General features: G+C 46.7%; 4 protein-coding genes across 4 annotated transcripts; 2 read left to right on the forward strand and 2 right to left on the reverse strand.

The window, feature by feature from the left end:
- Positions 1 to 450: 450 nt before the first annotated feature.
- EURHEDRAFT_511450 (glycoside hydrolase family 12 protein) lies at positions 451 to 1,592 on the reverse strand (the record flags this gene model as incomplete). The annotated part of the gene is made up of 3 exons (XM_040785975.1): positions 451 to 789; positions 850 to 1,082; positions 1,183 to 1,592. 3 exons carry the CDS (start codon positions 1,590 to 1,592, stop codon positions 710 to 712), a joined length of 723 nt encoding a protein of 240 aa, XP_040633699.1. The 3' UTR covers positions 451 to 709.
- A 4,100-nt stretch (positions 1,593 to 5,692) lies between these two features.
- EURHEDRAFT_417871 (uncharacterized protein) lies at positions 5,693 to 6,129 on the forward strand. The gene has a single exon (XM_040783301.1). The coding sequence runs from the start codon at positions 5,899 to 5,901 to the stop codon at positions 6,079 to 6,081; it is 183 nt and encodes a 60-aa protein (XP_040633700.1). The 5' UTR covers positions 5,693 to 5,898; the 3' UTR covers positions 6,082 to 6,129.
- A 2,464-nt stretch (positions 6,130 to 8,593) lies between these two features.
- EURHEDRAFT_468207 (glycoside hydrolase family 11 protein) lies at positions 8,594 to 9,322 on the reverse strand (the record flags this gene model as incomplete). Its single annotated transcript, XM_040785241.1, has 2 exons — positions 8,594 to 8,993; positions 9,057 to 9,322. 2 exons carry the CDS (start codon positions 9,320 to 9,322, stop codon positions 8,594 to 8,596), a joined length of 666 nt encoding a protein of 221 aa, XP_040633701.1.
- Positions 9,323 to 10,683: 1,361 nt separating this feature from the next.
- Positions 10,684 to 11,094, forward strand: EURHEDRAFT_417877 (uncharacterized protein; the record flags this gene model as incomplete). The annotated part of the gene is made up of 2 exons (XM_040783302.1): positions 10,684 to 10,754; positions 10,830 to 11,094. Coding segments are annotated over 2 exons (243 nt in total), but the record flags the coding sequence as incomplete, so codon positions are not given.
- Positions 11,095 to 16,002: the final 4,908 nt, after the last annotated feature.

Here is a 16,002-nt window from a genome sequence, read left to right on the forward strand (position 1 = left end):
GCTTCTCATGATCCACGTGATAGATCTTTCCAGCTGCTCGAGCGCTCAGTTTTTTGTCATTTTGCATAGCTTGAAGGGCCAATATTACTTGGCTTTCATCATTTTTCTGACGCATATTTGGTTGTGGTGATATTTGTGATAGAAGTCAGAAGTCACGTCGGAGCAATTTCGTGTGACATTCGCCCGTGTGTGACATTCGCATGTGGGTCACGTTACAGCAAACTAGACAAAACAAAAAAGACGTGATTGCTAACTGCCTAAAGTCCTCCTGTGACTGATTGTCACGAGCTTGAACCAGTAGATACTAATGAAATGATATTCCTATCTAAACCGGTGTAGCCATCGACTAGAATATCGAATCTGGAGAAGAAAAGAGAAGAGACAAATCTATTTACACGAAGAAGTCCTATATGGTTGTGTGTGGCCTCGCTAAGCAGCTTGTTTGCCTTGGTTGCTTCCATGGCATTGTTTGCCGTGTTGATTATGTTTGCTGATGAAGGCGCTGGGCTGAGCCGTTACACCGATATAAGAACATTGGATATTTTCTTCAAGCCAAATTCCAATTTATAGGGAAATCGGCCACAAGCCCCCAATTTCCGAAGCAAATCAAAGACATCTATAGGTAGTGGGAGTAAGCAGACCATGCCAACTGCACCTGGCCGCGGGCCACCAGCCCCATTGAGGAATAGGGCATGAAGCTTCCATATTCTCAGTTGACACTGGCGGTCCATTGAGAAACCTTGAATGTTGCTGGGCCACCAGTGAAAGGCTCAGTTCCGAACTGCAGGTCTTCACATTGCCCTTATTAGTGACTTTGCTCGTGTGCGGGTTAAGGTTGTGTGTCCTTACTGGTCAAGTACTGGGTAGAAGCAGGGAACTTCTGCTTAGATGTAAGGTATTCGAAAAATGGCTTAATGTCTCCTTTCCATGAGTTTATCGGGGTTGCCGAGACGAAGCTGTACGTTTTTTGCTCAGCGCCTGCCTGGATGGTAGTGCCGTACCACAGCTCCCAAGTATGGCCTTCAATTGTAGCTGAATCAATTTTGGTGCCAATGGGCTGGATAGTGCCGTAGCGTGCGAGCCTTGAAAATGAAAACGCCGGTTGAGTCAGTCTATTAAACTTTCCTTGTTGCACAGGCAATGTAGAATAAACTGCTTCAGGAGTGATCAATTGATACGCACCAAATCATCAGTTCATAATCGCCGCTTGATGTGACGTGATTCTTGTCCGCAGCGGTAAACAGGTCGTATGCCACATCAGTGTTGACTTTAGTGTTATCTTGTTCCCATTCGACGTTGGTGGGGATGCTGCGAACATCGCTCACGAGCTTCTTCTCGAAGTTGACTCCGGAGTTAGAATAGCTTTTCACCGTACCTTCGCCACCGCTCCAGGTCCAGGTAGTGTGCCATGCAGCGCCCGAGCTAGAGATGCTGTCAACATAGACGCACTGGGAGCCGGTTCCCTGGTCCTTTCCCCAGAGGTTGTTGTTCACTGTGTATGGAGGGTTCGAGACAGTATCATACTGTGCACACAGCTCCTTTTGACTGAATACTGTGGCCACGAGGGAGGCAAATACCAAAGGAAGCTTCATAGTGAAAGTATAAGTGGCGGATCAATCTGTCGTAACTAATAACGTTGCAGGCCTGATGGATATTACAGGCCTGGGAGTACCGGCCAACGCTGTTTAAATAGCACAGAGTGGGCATGCTGCTGACATGACGGAGGTCTTGCAAAGCTTTACAGCCCACAATACAGAAGTGAATGATGTCCAGCAGTGGTAAAATTGAGATCGACACGTTTCCTGTGCCTTACAAGACATCTTCTTTCGTCGAAATTCACGGAAATGTTGAGTGTCAGCGATATCCGTCGGGATCGGCAGTAAACGTAGTATATAGACACGGTTTATAGGCCCGAAATACCGGCTAATCCAGCTACTCTTTAATGATGATTGGTAATGTCTCGCCATGTTTGTTGCATATTTAGGCCCTACCTCCTCACCTTGAGAAGCAGATAGCGTATCTTTACTCCGGTTTTGGCACCGTCCTCGGATATATTCCTGCCTACGGCATGCATCTCCGAACTAATCATGTTTCTTATCCTAGTCCATTCCAAACTTCATCGTGTTTAGGAGCATAGATAAGTCTCCAATCGTTCTTCGTGGCCATGGGAACAGCAGTACAAAAAAAGCAGCACGGGACATACAACATGCGGAATAACATATCAGGATGTGTAGAAAGGCGACGATGTACATAGCGATCACCGCTACAGCGGCTTACCCGGCCGCCCCGCAGGACCTGCCGCCACTCGGCCTATAGGGCTGACAGATGCGTGTATGAATAATAATAATAATAGTAATGTAACCCACAAGCGGACCACGCACACAAGCGGGTCGCGCATCTTCGTATTGCATACTAAATGACCCTTTTTCTGACCTCGATATCTCAACAACCAATATATGAAAATGGACAATTATTAGATAAACATGAAGCTATATATTATGAAAGTAAATACTCGAGATATATACCCCTTATTATGATCCAATAGCCCAACAATACCGATAAATAGACAAATACAGATCAATACAGCTGTAATATATGATACCTGAAGAAATACATACTTAGAAGATATACCAGCTTAATGTATGCAAGTATACTACTTAAGAATGATTTCTCTAGCAGTCCCATGTCTCCTAGAACTGTTATTGTTGATATATCAAGGTTAGAAAAAGGGCCATTTAGTATGCAATATAAAGGTGCGCGACCCGCTTGTGTGCGCGGTCCGCTTGTGGGTTATGTTAATAATAATAATAATGAGTCTCCAATCGTATCTCTCATATTCTACTAGGATGTAGTTCAACCGGAAGAATATCGGAAATTATCAAAGCCAGGACATGAGTATGGTATGACAAAATGGCTGGGATCTCCTTCACGTGCATTGCTGAGCCCCGACACTCGGCACCCCTAGATCTCGACTATACATGTTAGACATAGAGGAAGTTATTATGCTACTGTACTATAGGAAAGCTGTAATTAAGCTACCTGCCAGCCTGCAGGGGATCAAGACATTTAGAGATACTTGCTCATTTAGCAACAAACTGTATCAGATAAAGTTTATCTGTAATGAGTGGAAGGACGCCACCAAAGGTGGACAAGGCCTACAAAGCGTAAGCTAGTCTCCGTTGAACTAGATCCAACCCTTACTGCAAGCGCGTTTCATAGGGGACTAAAGCTTGTGTTCAGCAGTGAAAAACAAAGCTGTATTGCCGACGGGATCTTGGCACACCAACGAACCTTATCTAGATGGTCTATGAGGCCGTCACATCTATTGATAGCCCATACAGATTGGAAGGGTTTGGCTAAATTGCTGTAAATGCCTCTTTTAGCAGCCTTACCCCACCTTTGCTAAAGGCGGGGTTAGCTGCCAAGCTGGCCCGTCGGCCGTCTATCCTATTACGGAAATTATTGCAGGGCGCATCAACCAGGGTGAGGAACTAGTCTGATTCAGGGTCCTTCAGGGCTGTTCATTCATACATGGTTTCTCTGAAGTAGGACTAACTGTGATAATAGCTACAGATCTTGACAAGATACTTTTAACATGAAAGCCATGGCTACTCCTCTTCACGATTCTTTGTCCAAGAGGTTTGACGAGCTCCTCCGTCTCTTGGCAATTTCTGTATCCTTACGGTGCCATCCTGCAACAGCCCCAAAAGTCGACTGTTTTTTATACAGGGTTCATTAGACGAAGGTATGAATCAGCTACAGTTTTGGGCTCTACTGGCAGCGGCGATTTGCAGACTTGCATGGGGTGAGGAAATGGAGACTGTACATGTTTTGCGACAGACTAATATCCAGGAACTCTGTTTCTACATAGGCAAAAATCTCCAGCGGTTAAATCATGCAACAACATAACCACCCCTAAATGCACACCCTTTGTCACAGAGTTTTGTGGCTCCTATCTCAGGGTTGCCAGCTCCACCGTCAATTCTGAAGTCGTATAGATGCTCCAAATGAGATAGGTTATTAATTATCACTTGAGTGAGGGTTTTTGCTTGTACATAATGCACTCCCCAATGTCTTAAAAGGATCTAGACTTCCGCAGAGTCCATCAATGCAACCCATCTAGAGCCTAGAGGTGAGAGGGTAGGTGGCATCGACTCGTAAAGCGGGTCCCGCCACGTTTTAGTGTGCCAGAGTAGTTGATTTGACCGATGGTCTCTCGGCTTGGCTAACTATATGTGAAACGGATAAGCCAATAAGGCGGTTAACTCCGAGTCGGGGAAGTCGGGGAGTCGATTATCCGCAAGATCCAATTACAATATGTTACTGTAATTTAGTGAGATCGACTTCTTGTCGCACCCTCGTGATGGCACCTGTCACTCGCCTCTCAGCCAGAGACCGCACCCTAGGCACACCCCAACAATGGGATAACAGCCTGATCTATAGCACTGCCAAACGGGCGGGAATCCGCAAACGACTGAAACCAGATAAGCCAGATAAACAGACAACCCCAGTAGAGAGCACCCCAGATGAACAGGTTACAACTCTGCCAACCTCAGTGTCACCAGACACGGACATGGATATGGACATGGATTTGATAGATCATCCACCACCAGCTCTCCCAGAGCCCCGGAGTCCGGATGGGCAGCTGGACCATGAACTGACAAGACATGTCAGTAATATCCTACAAGCCCGGGCTACGAGTGAAAAGCAAGAAGATGAGGACATACTGGAGATTCTATCCCTACTAGATGAGAAGATCTCCTCCATGAAACAAAAAGAACAGCCTAGAGCTTTCTCCTTTGGCAAGGCTCTGCACACATTTGTGCAGAGTTTTTTCACCCAATCAACTGCCAAGGTACAAGACCAAGGCCCCACAGTCAATCAAGCCCCAGCTAGCCGCCCCCAGACATACGCAGCTGCCATTGAGTCCAAATCAGACAGCAAGACCACAAGGAAATCTTATACCACGCCCCCTAAGCTAGGAAGACCTCTCCGCCTTTTCCTCCGGCTCCCAACTGATCACCCTGCCCGGCAGGCCAGCCCGTATGCAGTACTACAGAAGCTGCAGAATGATCTGGGCCCAACAGCGACCAACACCATAAAAGAGATTCAACATATTCCCACAGGGCTTGCAATTGGGCCTAGAGACACCCAAAGCGGACAGATCCTGCTCGACAAGAAGGAGGAAATACAACAGACAATCCAGGGCTCTAATGCTGAGCCAGAACAGAAGTGGGCCATTTTTGTGATTCCAGGAGCTACTAAACAGTATACGGCCTATGATGGCTCGGCAGTTGCAGTGTCAGAGCAAGCAGCAGAAGAGGAATTCAAACTGCAGACTGGCACCTCACCCCTTAAGCTACACTGGTCCAGAAAGAGCCATATACCTAACACAGATAACACAGCAACAATTGTTCTGGCAGTGCCAGAGACTGCTGCCTCAAGAATCCCACATTGGATCCATTTCTTTGGCAGGAACCTCCGCATAGTACACAAAAACATAAACCCCAGAATCCAACAATGCACCCGCTGCTGGGACTTTCATAGCCCCAGGACATGCACTCGACAACCTAAATGCCGACTGTGTGGGAAGAAAGACCACACTGAAGAGAACCATGAGGCCCCCACACCCTGCAAGAACACCCACCAATGCGCAAACTGCTTAGGTCCAGCTCCAGCAGACCACAAGAACTGCCCTGTACGCCCCAGCATCAAGCAGGGCATCTTGGTCCGGGTACCCAAGACTCAAATAGCAGCCATTCGACGAATTGAATCTGGCCAGCAGCAAATCCCGCCACCCAAAAACACAGAGGATAGCAACCAGACTAATCAAACAAATATGAACCCCACCTCTGAAGACAAAGACCCAGAAGGAGGCTCCAGTCCCATACCACCCCAATGAGATATGACAAAACACTCCCACAGCTGCGGATCATCCAGGTCAATGTGGCCCGGAGTCCCTCCCCTCATGAAGCTGCTCTCCAACTTGCTTTTGAACAAGACTACCATGTCATTCTTATCCAAGAGCCATGGGTTGTTATGGGGTTCTTGTACGAACCCAAAGGATGGCAGTTTGGCTAAGGCCAGCACAGAACGCAGCCAGCAAGGGGACCGAAACGACTATTGACGACCTTCGTACGATCCCCTTACATGAAGACTATCGGTGACCTTTTCGGTCAACTCCTGACCTCCGAGAACACTATTTGGAATCTCATTCCCGTACGACCATAAAAGACTGCTCCCACCTCTGCCCTGTTTGTTTCTTCTTCAACGATTCCTTCTTGTATAGTAAAGGGTAGCTTTAGGTTAGGACAACTTGAGTTAAACCCCTAACAGCTGGAAGGTAGTTAGCAAGTACTTACGACAGTACTTCCGTCGTGAAGATAATGGTTCAAAAATACCGCATTCCTCTGGCGGTATGAGATCCTTATTGAAAAGATCTTCTAGAAACTTCAAATCAAGAGTTGTAAAGTTCATAATACTTCCTCGGTGGTGTTTTGTTTGGAAAACCAGTATCGTTGATACACCCAATATAAGGAGTATAACTCCCATCAACATTCTAATAAGTTAGCAACTGGCTTTCAAGTGCTTGTTAAGTACTTGCCATCCGCTGATGATACCGAAAAACTGGTTTGCACGTTGGTAGGTTTTCTAGGCATGCATTACCAGTCTGAAAATACCTAATTTCCCTCGGTAGAAGCTTGAAATCCTTAATAAGTACTTGTGAAGTGGTTCAGGAGCACTTGCTTACCTATAGGCATTCCGTGTAGTTGGTTTAGCGTCTGCAAGCCGGATATCTTGCTGATATTTTCGAATTTGATCCCAAATATCATCATCTGCAGACGTGTGATGATACGATGCAATATATGAATTTAGGTATTCACATGCAAAGATTCCGGAGCATGTCCAGGTCCATTCCTTTTACTTGAGAGTTCAAAAATGGACAGTATACAGGCCGTTTCTGGCCCCATTTGAGTTTTTTTGCATATTGAACCTAGAATGAAGTAGTTAGCATGTACTTGGCAAGTGGTTGGTAATTACTTACATTATGGGCTAGTTTCTCCATCTCTTCCTGTGAGCGATTTCCAACTGCTACTACATAAGTGTATCCATATATGAGATGCTGGATACTCAGAGAGATCCTGTATTTACTCAATATGAAGCGAAGTAAGGGAGTTGTTGCCTTTGGCCTGGGTAAGGGGGACAGGTAATATTGTCGGAGCCTCTAAGTATGTAGTAACTGCTCGCCAACTACTTCCCAAGTACTTGGAAAATCATCTTACCTCCTGCTGCTGCATAGCTTCACTATTCTCACTTGCTTCCATGACTATTGGAGCAGAAGCAGTTGCTAAGCGGTTATCTTGCTGACTTGGTTCCTCTACTGTAGTAGTTGAACTTGAGATAAGGAGCTCACTAGGATCAACAAGCTCAGTCAAGTCCATAGCAGCAACCAGTTAATTAGCAGTCGGCAAGTAGTTGGTGTCCTCAAAATTTTTCATCATGCGGAGAGGAGAATAGAATATTAAGTTTTGATTCAATACAATACCTAACGAAATATCTCGCTTGGGCTGTTCCTGCTGCGTGTGGAACACGACTCCTGTACCTTGGATTACGAACGCCTGCAGTTTCCGAGGTGGCCTGCCACAGGCCGTCCCGGCGGTGCTCTATTTCTGCCACCCTTGCATCGTCCACGAGCGCAAGAGCATTGGTGTGCTTTGTCACATTTCGAAAACGTGGAAGACATGGTTGTAGCGGAGGATACGGAGCGCGCGGGAGAGTGATTCTGTGCGTGAGCGGGACATGCCCAGTGCAAGCACTTTCATCGAGCGGTTGTGTGTGCGCTTTTGGGGCGACAAGAGGTAGTATACATGCTGCTTGATCAGGTCCATGGTGGGTTGGCGATTGGTGTCTCAGGTGGTTTGGAGCTTGCTCAAGTGAGCGGTTGACTGTGCACCTTGGTGATATGACTTTATAAACCCGTCAAATGCTTTGGGGGCTATACGCGCATGTCCTTCGGCACAGAGATTCCAAAAGTTCACCCCGGGGCCGTGCCGTTGCCCAGTGCGCTTTGGACAGGGGATAACATTGTTTAACGGCTATCGGCCCGACTAAGTCTACAATGGTGTGACTATAGCGATGTGGCAGGGAGGTTCCATTGGTGCCCACTTATGCATCTCATATATTCAACGAGCCATTTTTTCGCGTCGTGGTTGGGCCGACTTGACCGGCAGTTTTAGCCGCCGCGCCGTTTCTTGTGATTGTCCTTTCACTGTCTCGTGCTGGTGTGTAGTTAATCCAGACCCGAGGCTTCAGTTCTACAGAGTACAACCAATTGGCAAACTGCAGTACGGCAGAGGATTGTGCTGTGAGTGCATTATATTCAGAAACCCGAAAGGTACCCGCGGGACTATACCTATACACAGCAAGCTAAGATACAAGGAAAGTACATCCCCATTGCTCACCTCGACTTGAAAGAGGCCAAACTACTGCAAGCGCAAACCGTTATGTTAAAGGACGCCCAGTCTCCTTTTTAGTAAATTTAACAGATTGCCGCAGTCGAACACGAATGAAAAGAGGAACGACAAGAGCCAGTTTACTGGACTGTGATCGAAGAAGACCCGCTGCTCTGGTATCCCTCCGTAGCAAGGATCATGTAGTCGTGGGTACCCAAAGTCAGACCAGCTCTAGCCCAGGCATCGAAGTGGTTCTGGACGGTGATGCTGCCGCCGACACGGTGGTTCTCGCGGACGGACCAGTACTGGTCGAAGGTTGAGGTGCCCTCAATGGAAGGCGCGTTTACACGAGTGGTTTTGTAAATTTTGTAGGTGCTGCCGTCGCTCTCAATGCTGCCGATCTGGGTGGCACCGCTGGAGGGGTCGTAGTCGCCGTAACTCTCGACGATGTAGTACTCGACGAGAGGGTTCTTGGTCCAGCCGTAGAGGGAGAGGTAGCCGTTGCCGCTGGGGTTGAAGTTGCCGCTGTAGGTGATGGTCCTATACAGAATCGCGGTTAGTTTCGTTCCACTTTATGGATTGCAGGCCCATGAGCGAATGTACTTGGCATTGCCGGGATTCCAGCCTTTTCCAGCGACAAAGTTGCCGCAATTCTTCCACTCGACGCTATACTGGCCGCCGTTGCCGTTCTTGTAGCTCACATCCCCACCGTTATCGGTCCAGAAGGAGTAGTAGTAGCCGTTGTTGGTGCCAGTCTCAGAGCTGGTGATAGCGCGCTTCGCAAGCTGGACAAGAGCGGAGTTAACGCCGGGGGCAGCGAAGGCAGAGATGGCGGAGAGGGCGAAGAAGAAAAAATAGAATGCAACCATTTTGTTTGCTTTCAAGGTTGTCATTGCAAGCTCCAACTTGATAGATGATCGCTGGCGTTGTTGTAGTCCTCAATCGACGGAAACCAAATCCCCTTTATACCTGCCCGACTAGCTTCCATATCTATTGGAAACAGCCTAAATGCCTGAAAAGGGAATTTATTGTTTCATGACCGCAAAAACTGTCGCCGGGTTAGCTTCTGACTTCTAATCAAAATTGCCAGACGGGTCGAACGTTTCATGTCAACGATCGACACCCACATTTTGCCGGCTGGAACGACAGCCTAATGGGTGTTTTCGACTCGCAATGGCCCTGTTTTACCCCTCTCCTTAATAGGTATTACTGTGCTATAGGGGCAGGGTTTAGAATACCATGTGGATAGGACCTATCAGACTATGTTAAACTTAGCCTATAACGAAGGTCCCTGGTGCTAGTTTTTCAGGTCCACTTTCCGACAACGAGCTCTCGGATGGACTTGCATTGAGTAGCTTGTCGACTGCCGGAAGCCGAGACTAGAGGGTCAAAAGTGTAGCACTACAAAACGTGCTTTGCTTTATATTTGAGTCGGTGTTATTTGCTGCTGGACTCCTGACCATGCGGGTTATATAGGCTAATACTTTGGAGTGCGATCTTTCTAACTACTGTAAAACCTCGTTATAACGAGCCCCGCTACAACGAGATCCCCGCTATAACGAGGCGACCATGTTGCCTGAATTAATTTCTCCATATAAATAACGAGAAACCCCGCTACTACGAGTCTCGTTAGCTTCCTCCAGTTCTCCCATGCAAATCTCGTTAACGTAATCCACGGCCATGTGACGAACACGGCCGAGTGACGAATTTTCGCCTCGCCCACCAACGACGTGTTGAGATTCTTCATCTTTTTTCTACCATATCCTTCAAAATGCCTTTATCCCAAGAAAATCGCATGCAAATGGCTATTTCTGCATATAAAAACAAAAAAATCAAATCAATATTGAGAGCTGCTGAGATATTTGGTGTATCTGAGGCTACTCTTCGTCGTTGACTTAAAGGAAAGAAACCACGCGCAGAAACACGTGCCAGTGGTCATAAATTGACAGCTCTTGAAGAGGAAGTCCTTGTAAAGAGTCTGCTTGATGCAGATAAACGAGGCTTTTCAATTCGGCCTGAATACCTACATGGAATGGCGCAGATTTTACTTCGTGATCAAACACAAAATTCAACTGCAACCCTTGGAGTTAACTGGGCATATTCCTTTACCAGACGCCGTCCTGAATTACGTACAAGATATAATCGAAGAATTACATACCAGCGGGCAAAACAGGAAGATCCAAAAGTCATTAGACAGTGGTTTGAAACTGTACACAAAGCCATTGAGGAACATGGTATCCATGAGGATGACATCTGGAACTTTGATGAAACTGGCTTTGCGATGGGACTCTGTACAACATCTAAGGTGATTACTGCAGTGGAATGCAGTGAGAGACCTCGTACAGTTATCCAGGGGAATTGAGAATGGGTTACAATTAGACCTGGCTTTGGGCCGGGTTTGGGCCGAGTTTCAGGCCCATGGCCCGGCCCACAAGGCCCATGGACGGGCCGGGGGTCAGGTCAGCCCACCCATGGGCCAATGGGCCGGCCCATGGGCGGCCCACGAAATGCCCATTTGGCTCCCAAATTGCATAAAACTAATGCATAACTTGCTTACTTAGCTCGATAAAATACCATCGTTTTGTATACCATCTCTTAACTATGCTATTAATACCAAATTTACAAATGCCTTTTGATTGCAGAGATATATATTCATTGTATACAGTACTCATGTATTTCACCTAGCAAGACAGTACCTTAAATATTTCCATCATATTACTATTTTCGTATATAAATCTAAGAGTTTAATACGGTCTGATTATACTAAATCGTTATAACTACTTTATATAAGCATACAGTATAAAAAAAGTGGCTTGATTGATATATATGAGCTGATCGCAGAGGTGAAAAAAAAAAAGTTCAGATGGGGTTTTCAGCAGGGGGATGGCCTTACCCCCTGAATTTTGGGCCAATGGGCCGGCCCATGGGCCAGTCCATAGACCCATTGGATATTGTCCAATAAGGAGGCTTTTAGACCAGCTAATCTGAAGTCACATGTTTAGCTTTTAGTGCTGCTTGCATTTAGTTATACCTCATGCAATCTCATAAGTTAGTTGAAGCAATGGGAGACTCTGATACAGAGGCGTCAACAGGCACCTCTCCCGGCCAGGGAAGACCACGAAGGAATGTGAGCCGACCAGCGCACCTCAGCGAAGAACAGGCGCACGACGCGTCCCTCAGCGGAAAAAGAACCAGAAAAACAAACCCAACAAAGCAGATCAACAACCAAGACAACGAGACAAGATCAAATTCCTCCAGCTCTACCAGATTTTTGCATCTGGTTTTAGAAAAGCTGGATGATCAGGCGACCGCGATCCAGCACCTCCAACAGCATGCTGAGAGGAGGGAGCAGGAACACCAAAATCAAATCGCGTTAATGCAAGAACAAATCAAGGCACTCACTGGGACCATCAAGTCAACACAAGCCAACTACAATGATGAACTCAAGAAAATGGTTGGCGAAATCCAGACAGCAATTTCAGGATCGCAGCTGGCTACTCCTCCAGTTCAATCACCGAGCACAGGCAGAAGTTGGGCGTCTGTGGTGACCCCATCTTCAGCAATCTCTCCAGCAACCCAGATGGCAAGAACAGCACTAGGTCTTCCAAGCATCAAGATCAACTTACGGACAGCTACAATGGAAACAAAACAACTCCTGACCGACCCAACCTTAACCAAAACAACCATTAACAATGAACTGAGCAAAGATCAAAACACCAAACAGGTTCAGGTTGAAGGAGTGAAATCTACTCCCAGGAACTCACTTAAAGTTTTTGTGAACAGCGAGGAAGACGCCAGGGTTCTCCAGCAGAACCAGGCCTGGTTAGAAAAACTGCAGGGGGCAAGGCTTGGACAAGAACCGTGGTACCCAATCAAAATAGATGATGTCAGGAAGATCGATGTCTTTGAGAATGGGGAACTGCGAGAAGATTTTAAGGACATGTTCCAACAAGAAAACAAAGCCCAGGCCCAGAGGATATCCTGGCTTAGTGGCCCAAAACCATACGGATCCATGATAGCATATCTCTCTAAGGCAAGTGACGCCTCACGGCTACTCCACCACAAAATGGTCCAGATTAGGGGTGAAGTATCATTCACATCTGAATATCAATACCAACAAAGACCAATGAGATGTCGTAACTGCCAGAAGTACGGCCATAAAGAGGCTAGATGTAAAAATCAAACAGTTTGCAGGAGATGTGCTGGATCCCACAAGGTCATTGAATGCACAGTTGCAGAGAGAAAATGCGGAGCATGTGGAGGAGGTCATGAGGCATCATATTCAGGTTGCAGTCAATGGAAAGATGAGATAACGAAGCTCAGAAATCGAAATGGAGCCCAAGTTCATGGCAGGAATCCTGGCATGACCATCTCTAACCCCAATTAATGTTTCAAGTGATACAGGCAAACCTCAGGAAAGGACCAGAGACCCAGCTCAGCCTTCTGAATGACAGTACCCTGGCGAATAACAACCTATTAATGATAACGGAACCCTGCATTTATGAGATTGATGGAGAACGATTTACCCATACTCACAACAAATGGCAACCAATCCTTCCACCAGAAGTCAAAGATGAGAATAACAAGAAGACGGCAACTCGCAGTATGATCTGGGTGAAAAAGGATCGAGGGTTGGCCCAAGAGGTGGACACAGGTTCATCAGATATAACAGCAGTCGTACTACCAGTGAACAATCGACACCTGGTGGCTATATCAGTCTACGTCCCACCTGAATTAGGTCCAAGAGGATACACGAGACTGCAAAAAACAACCCAGGAGATAAAGAAGATATGCAAGAGCCAACAAGAGAAACACGAAGAGAAACTAGATGTCCTCATTACAGGAGACTTCAATCGACATGACCCTATGTGGGGAGGTGACCATATCGCGAACTCGCGCCGGCTGGGAGAAGCACAGCCACTGCTGGAACTAATGATAGAACTCGGACTACAAAGCCTGCTTCCCCGGGGTACCATAACATATGAATCAGGCCCTTGGAAGTCAACAATTGACCTCACATTGGCCTCAGAATCCCTTGCAAGGAGAAAGATACACTGTCACACCCACCAAAATGAGCATGGATCAGATCACCAAGCAATTGAAACAGTCTTTGCAACTGATACATCCAGCAGACTAGAGTCTCAAACAGTTCTACCAAGGTACCTTTTTCAACATGCCCCCTGGGACAAGATTCGACATGATCTAGAACAGAATGAGTGGACATACAAGGAGATAAAAGAACCAGACTCCCTGGAACATCACCTCCAAACTCTGATGGAACGGGTAACCAGAGTGATCACAGAGAATACTCCGAAAGCAAGACCTTCCCCTTATTGCAAGAAATGGTGGACCGCGGAGCTTTCTAGTTTGCAAAAAGAATACTCAGCAGTCAAGAACCAATGCACAAGGTTCAGCCAATATGAGGTCCCTCATCCAGATCTGGCAGAAGCAGTACGCGTACTTCGCCAGAGATATCACACTGCAATCAGAGATCAAAAGCGACAACATTGGAGGAAGTTCCTGGAGGATGCAGATAATATCTGGCAAGCAGCAAAATATGCAAGAGATAACAAAGCAAGCCTCAATACAATACCAACACTACAAGCAAGAAACACAGTGGTGGAAACAGATCAAGACAAAGCTAAACTTCTCTTAAAAGCTTTTTTCCCACCACTTCCTCCAATTCAACATGAGAGACCAGCGGAATTCCCACCATCACTTACCTTGGAACCTATATCAGACAGGGAAGTAGAAGATGCAACAATGAGGATGAACAAATGGAAGGCCCCTGGGCAAGACCAACTGCCAGTAGGGGTGTGGCAAATGCTCTGGCCTGTGGTTGGAAAGACGATCTGCCACCTCTTGCGGGCATCAATCAGATTAAGCTACATTCCTAGACAATGGAAAGTAGCAAAGATCATCCCACTGAGGAAGCCAGACAGGGACCACACCCTACCTAATTCATACCGACCAATTTCTTTGCTGTCCACCTTAGGTAAAATACTGGAGGCCACCATTGCCACAAGAATATCCTACCTGGTGGAGAAATACAACCTGCTACCCGAAAACCATTTTGGAGCAAGGAGACGGAGATCCAGTGAACAAGCACTCAACATCCTCATGGAGAAGATATATGAGGCATGGAGAGAGAGGAAGGTGCTCAGTTTGGTCAGTTTTGATGTTAAGGGGGCATATAACGGCGTGGCCAAAGAAGTCTTAATCCAGAGATTGCGAGAGAGAAGGATCCCAGCGGAACTGGTACAATGGGTTGATGCCTTCTGTTCAAACCGAAAGGCAGTGATTGTAGTCAATCAACACTGCTCAGAGGAAATGGAGATCACATTCCCGGGGCTCCCACAGGGTTCACCGCTATCACCAATCCTTTACCTCTTCTTTAATGCCGGATTAGTGGATACCAAGATCACTCAAAACAAAGGTGCAATTGCCTTTGTTGATGACTTTACGCACTGGGTGGTTGGATCATCAGCAGAAGAGAATACAAGAAGAATCCAGAAGCAAGTCATACCCAAAGCACTACAATGGGCTGCCCAGTCTGGAGCCACATTTGAGGCCCAAAAAACTAGCTTCATCCACTTCACCAAGCGAAAAACACAACGACAGCTGCCAGCCCTTCCCCTAAAGATCAAGCAACAGGAGGTTGGCCCCAGCACAACAACTAAGATCCTAGGAGTTGTCCTAGACCAGGAACTTCGATTTAAGGATCATGTTGGAAGAGTCACCAAAAGGGGTATCAAGGCAGTGCAAGCCCTAGCCAGACTGAGAGGACTGACCACTCATACTGCACGACAACTATATGAGGCATTGGTGGTTCCAGCAATCACTTATGCGGCTTCAGTTTGGACATCCATCAATAAGAACACCGAAATCTCGTATTGGATCACAAAACCATTGGATATAGTCCAGAGAACAGCAGCGCGAACCATCACTGGACTCTTCAAAACTGTGTCAATCCCCATAGCAGAAGCTGAAGCCGGGATTGACCCACTGGATATCCAAGTTAGGAGACGGGTTATCAAACACTGGATTAGCTGTCATACACTTCCACATAATCATCCATTCTGGCAATGCAGAAGGGCAGCTATAAACCAGAATGGGAAACATCAATCCCTGTTCACCACCATGGCCAGAATCTGTCCCATCAACTTGGAGGCTATGGAAATGATCCAGCCTTTTGCAGTCAGCCCTTACATGCCAAGTATAGAGGATTTCATTAACTTAGGAGAAGCCACTGAACTGGAGCATGAACAACATATGAGCCTTCGACCCCAGATTGACATCTATACCCACAGTTCAGGGCGCAACAGACTCCTTGGTATAGGGGTTGTGGCAACAGCTCGGGACCAGGTAATTAAGTCAGTTTCCAAAACCGTCGGCCATCATGATCAGATCAACATTTACTTCTCACAAATCGGCGCTCTGCTAGAGGCTCTTGTTATGGCGGTAGAGATACTAGACCGCCAACCAGTGTTAAGAAGAATAATGGGAATTACCATATACACCAGCAGTCAATCAGCCTTAAAATCAATCC

Source organism: Aspergillus ruber (assembly GCF_000600275.1).
Source record: "Aspergillus ruber CBS 135680 unplaced genomic scaffold scaffold00071, whole genome shotgun sequence".
NCBI lineage: Eukaryota > Fungi > Ascomycota > Eurotiomycetes > Eurotiales > Aspergillaceae > Aspergillus > Aspergillus ruber.

What these genes read in the sequence shown, in the direction of transcription:
- EURHEDRAFT_417871 (XM_040783301.1), top strand. Translation starts at nt 5,899, where the DNA reads ATGAGATATGACAAAACACTCCCACAGCTGCGGATCATCCAGGTCAAT.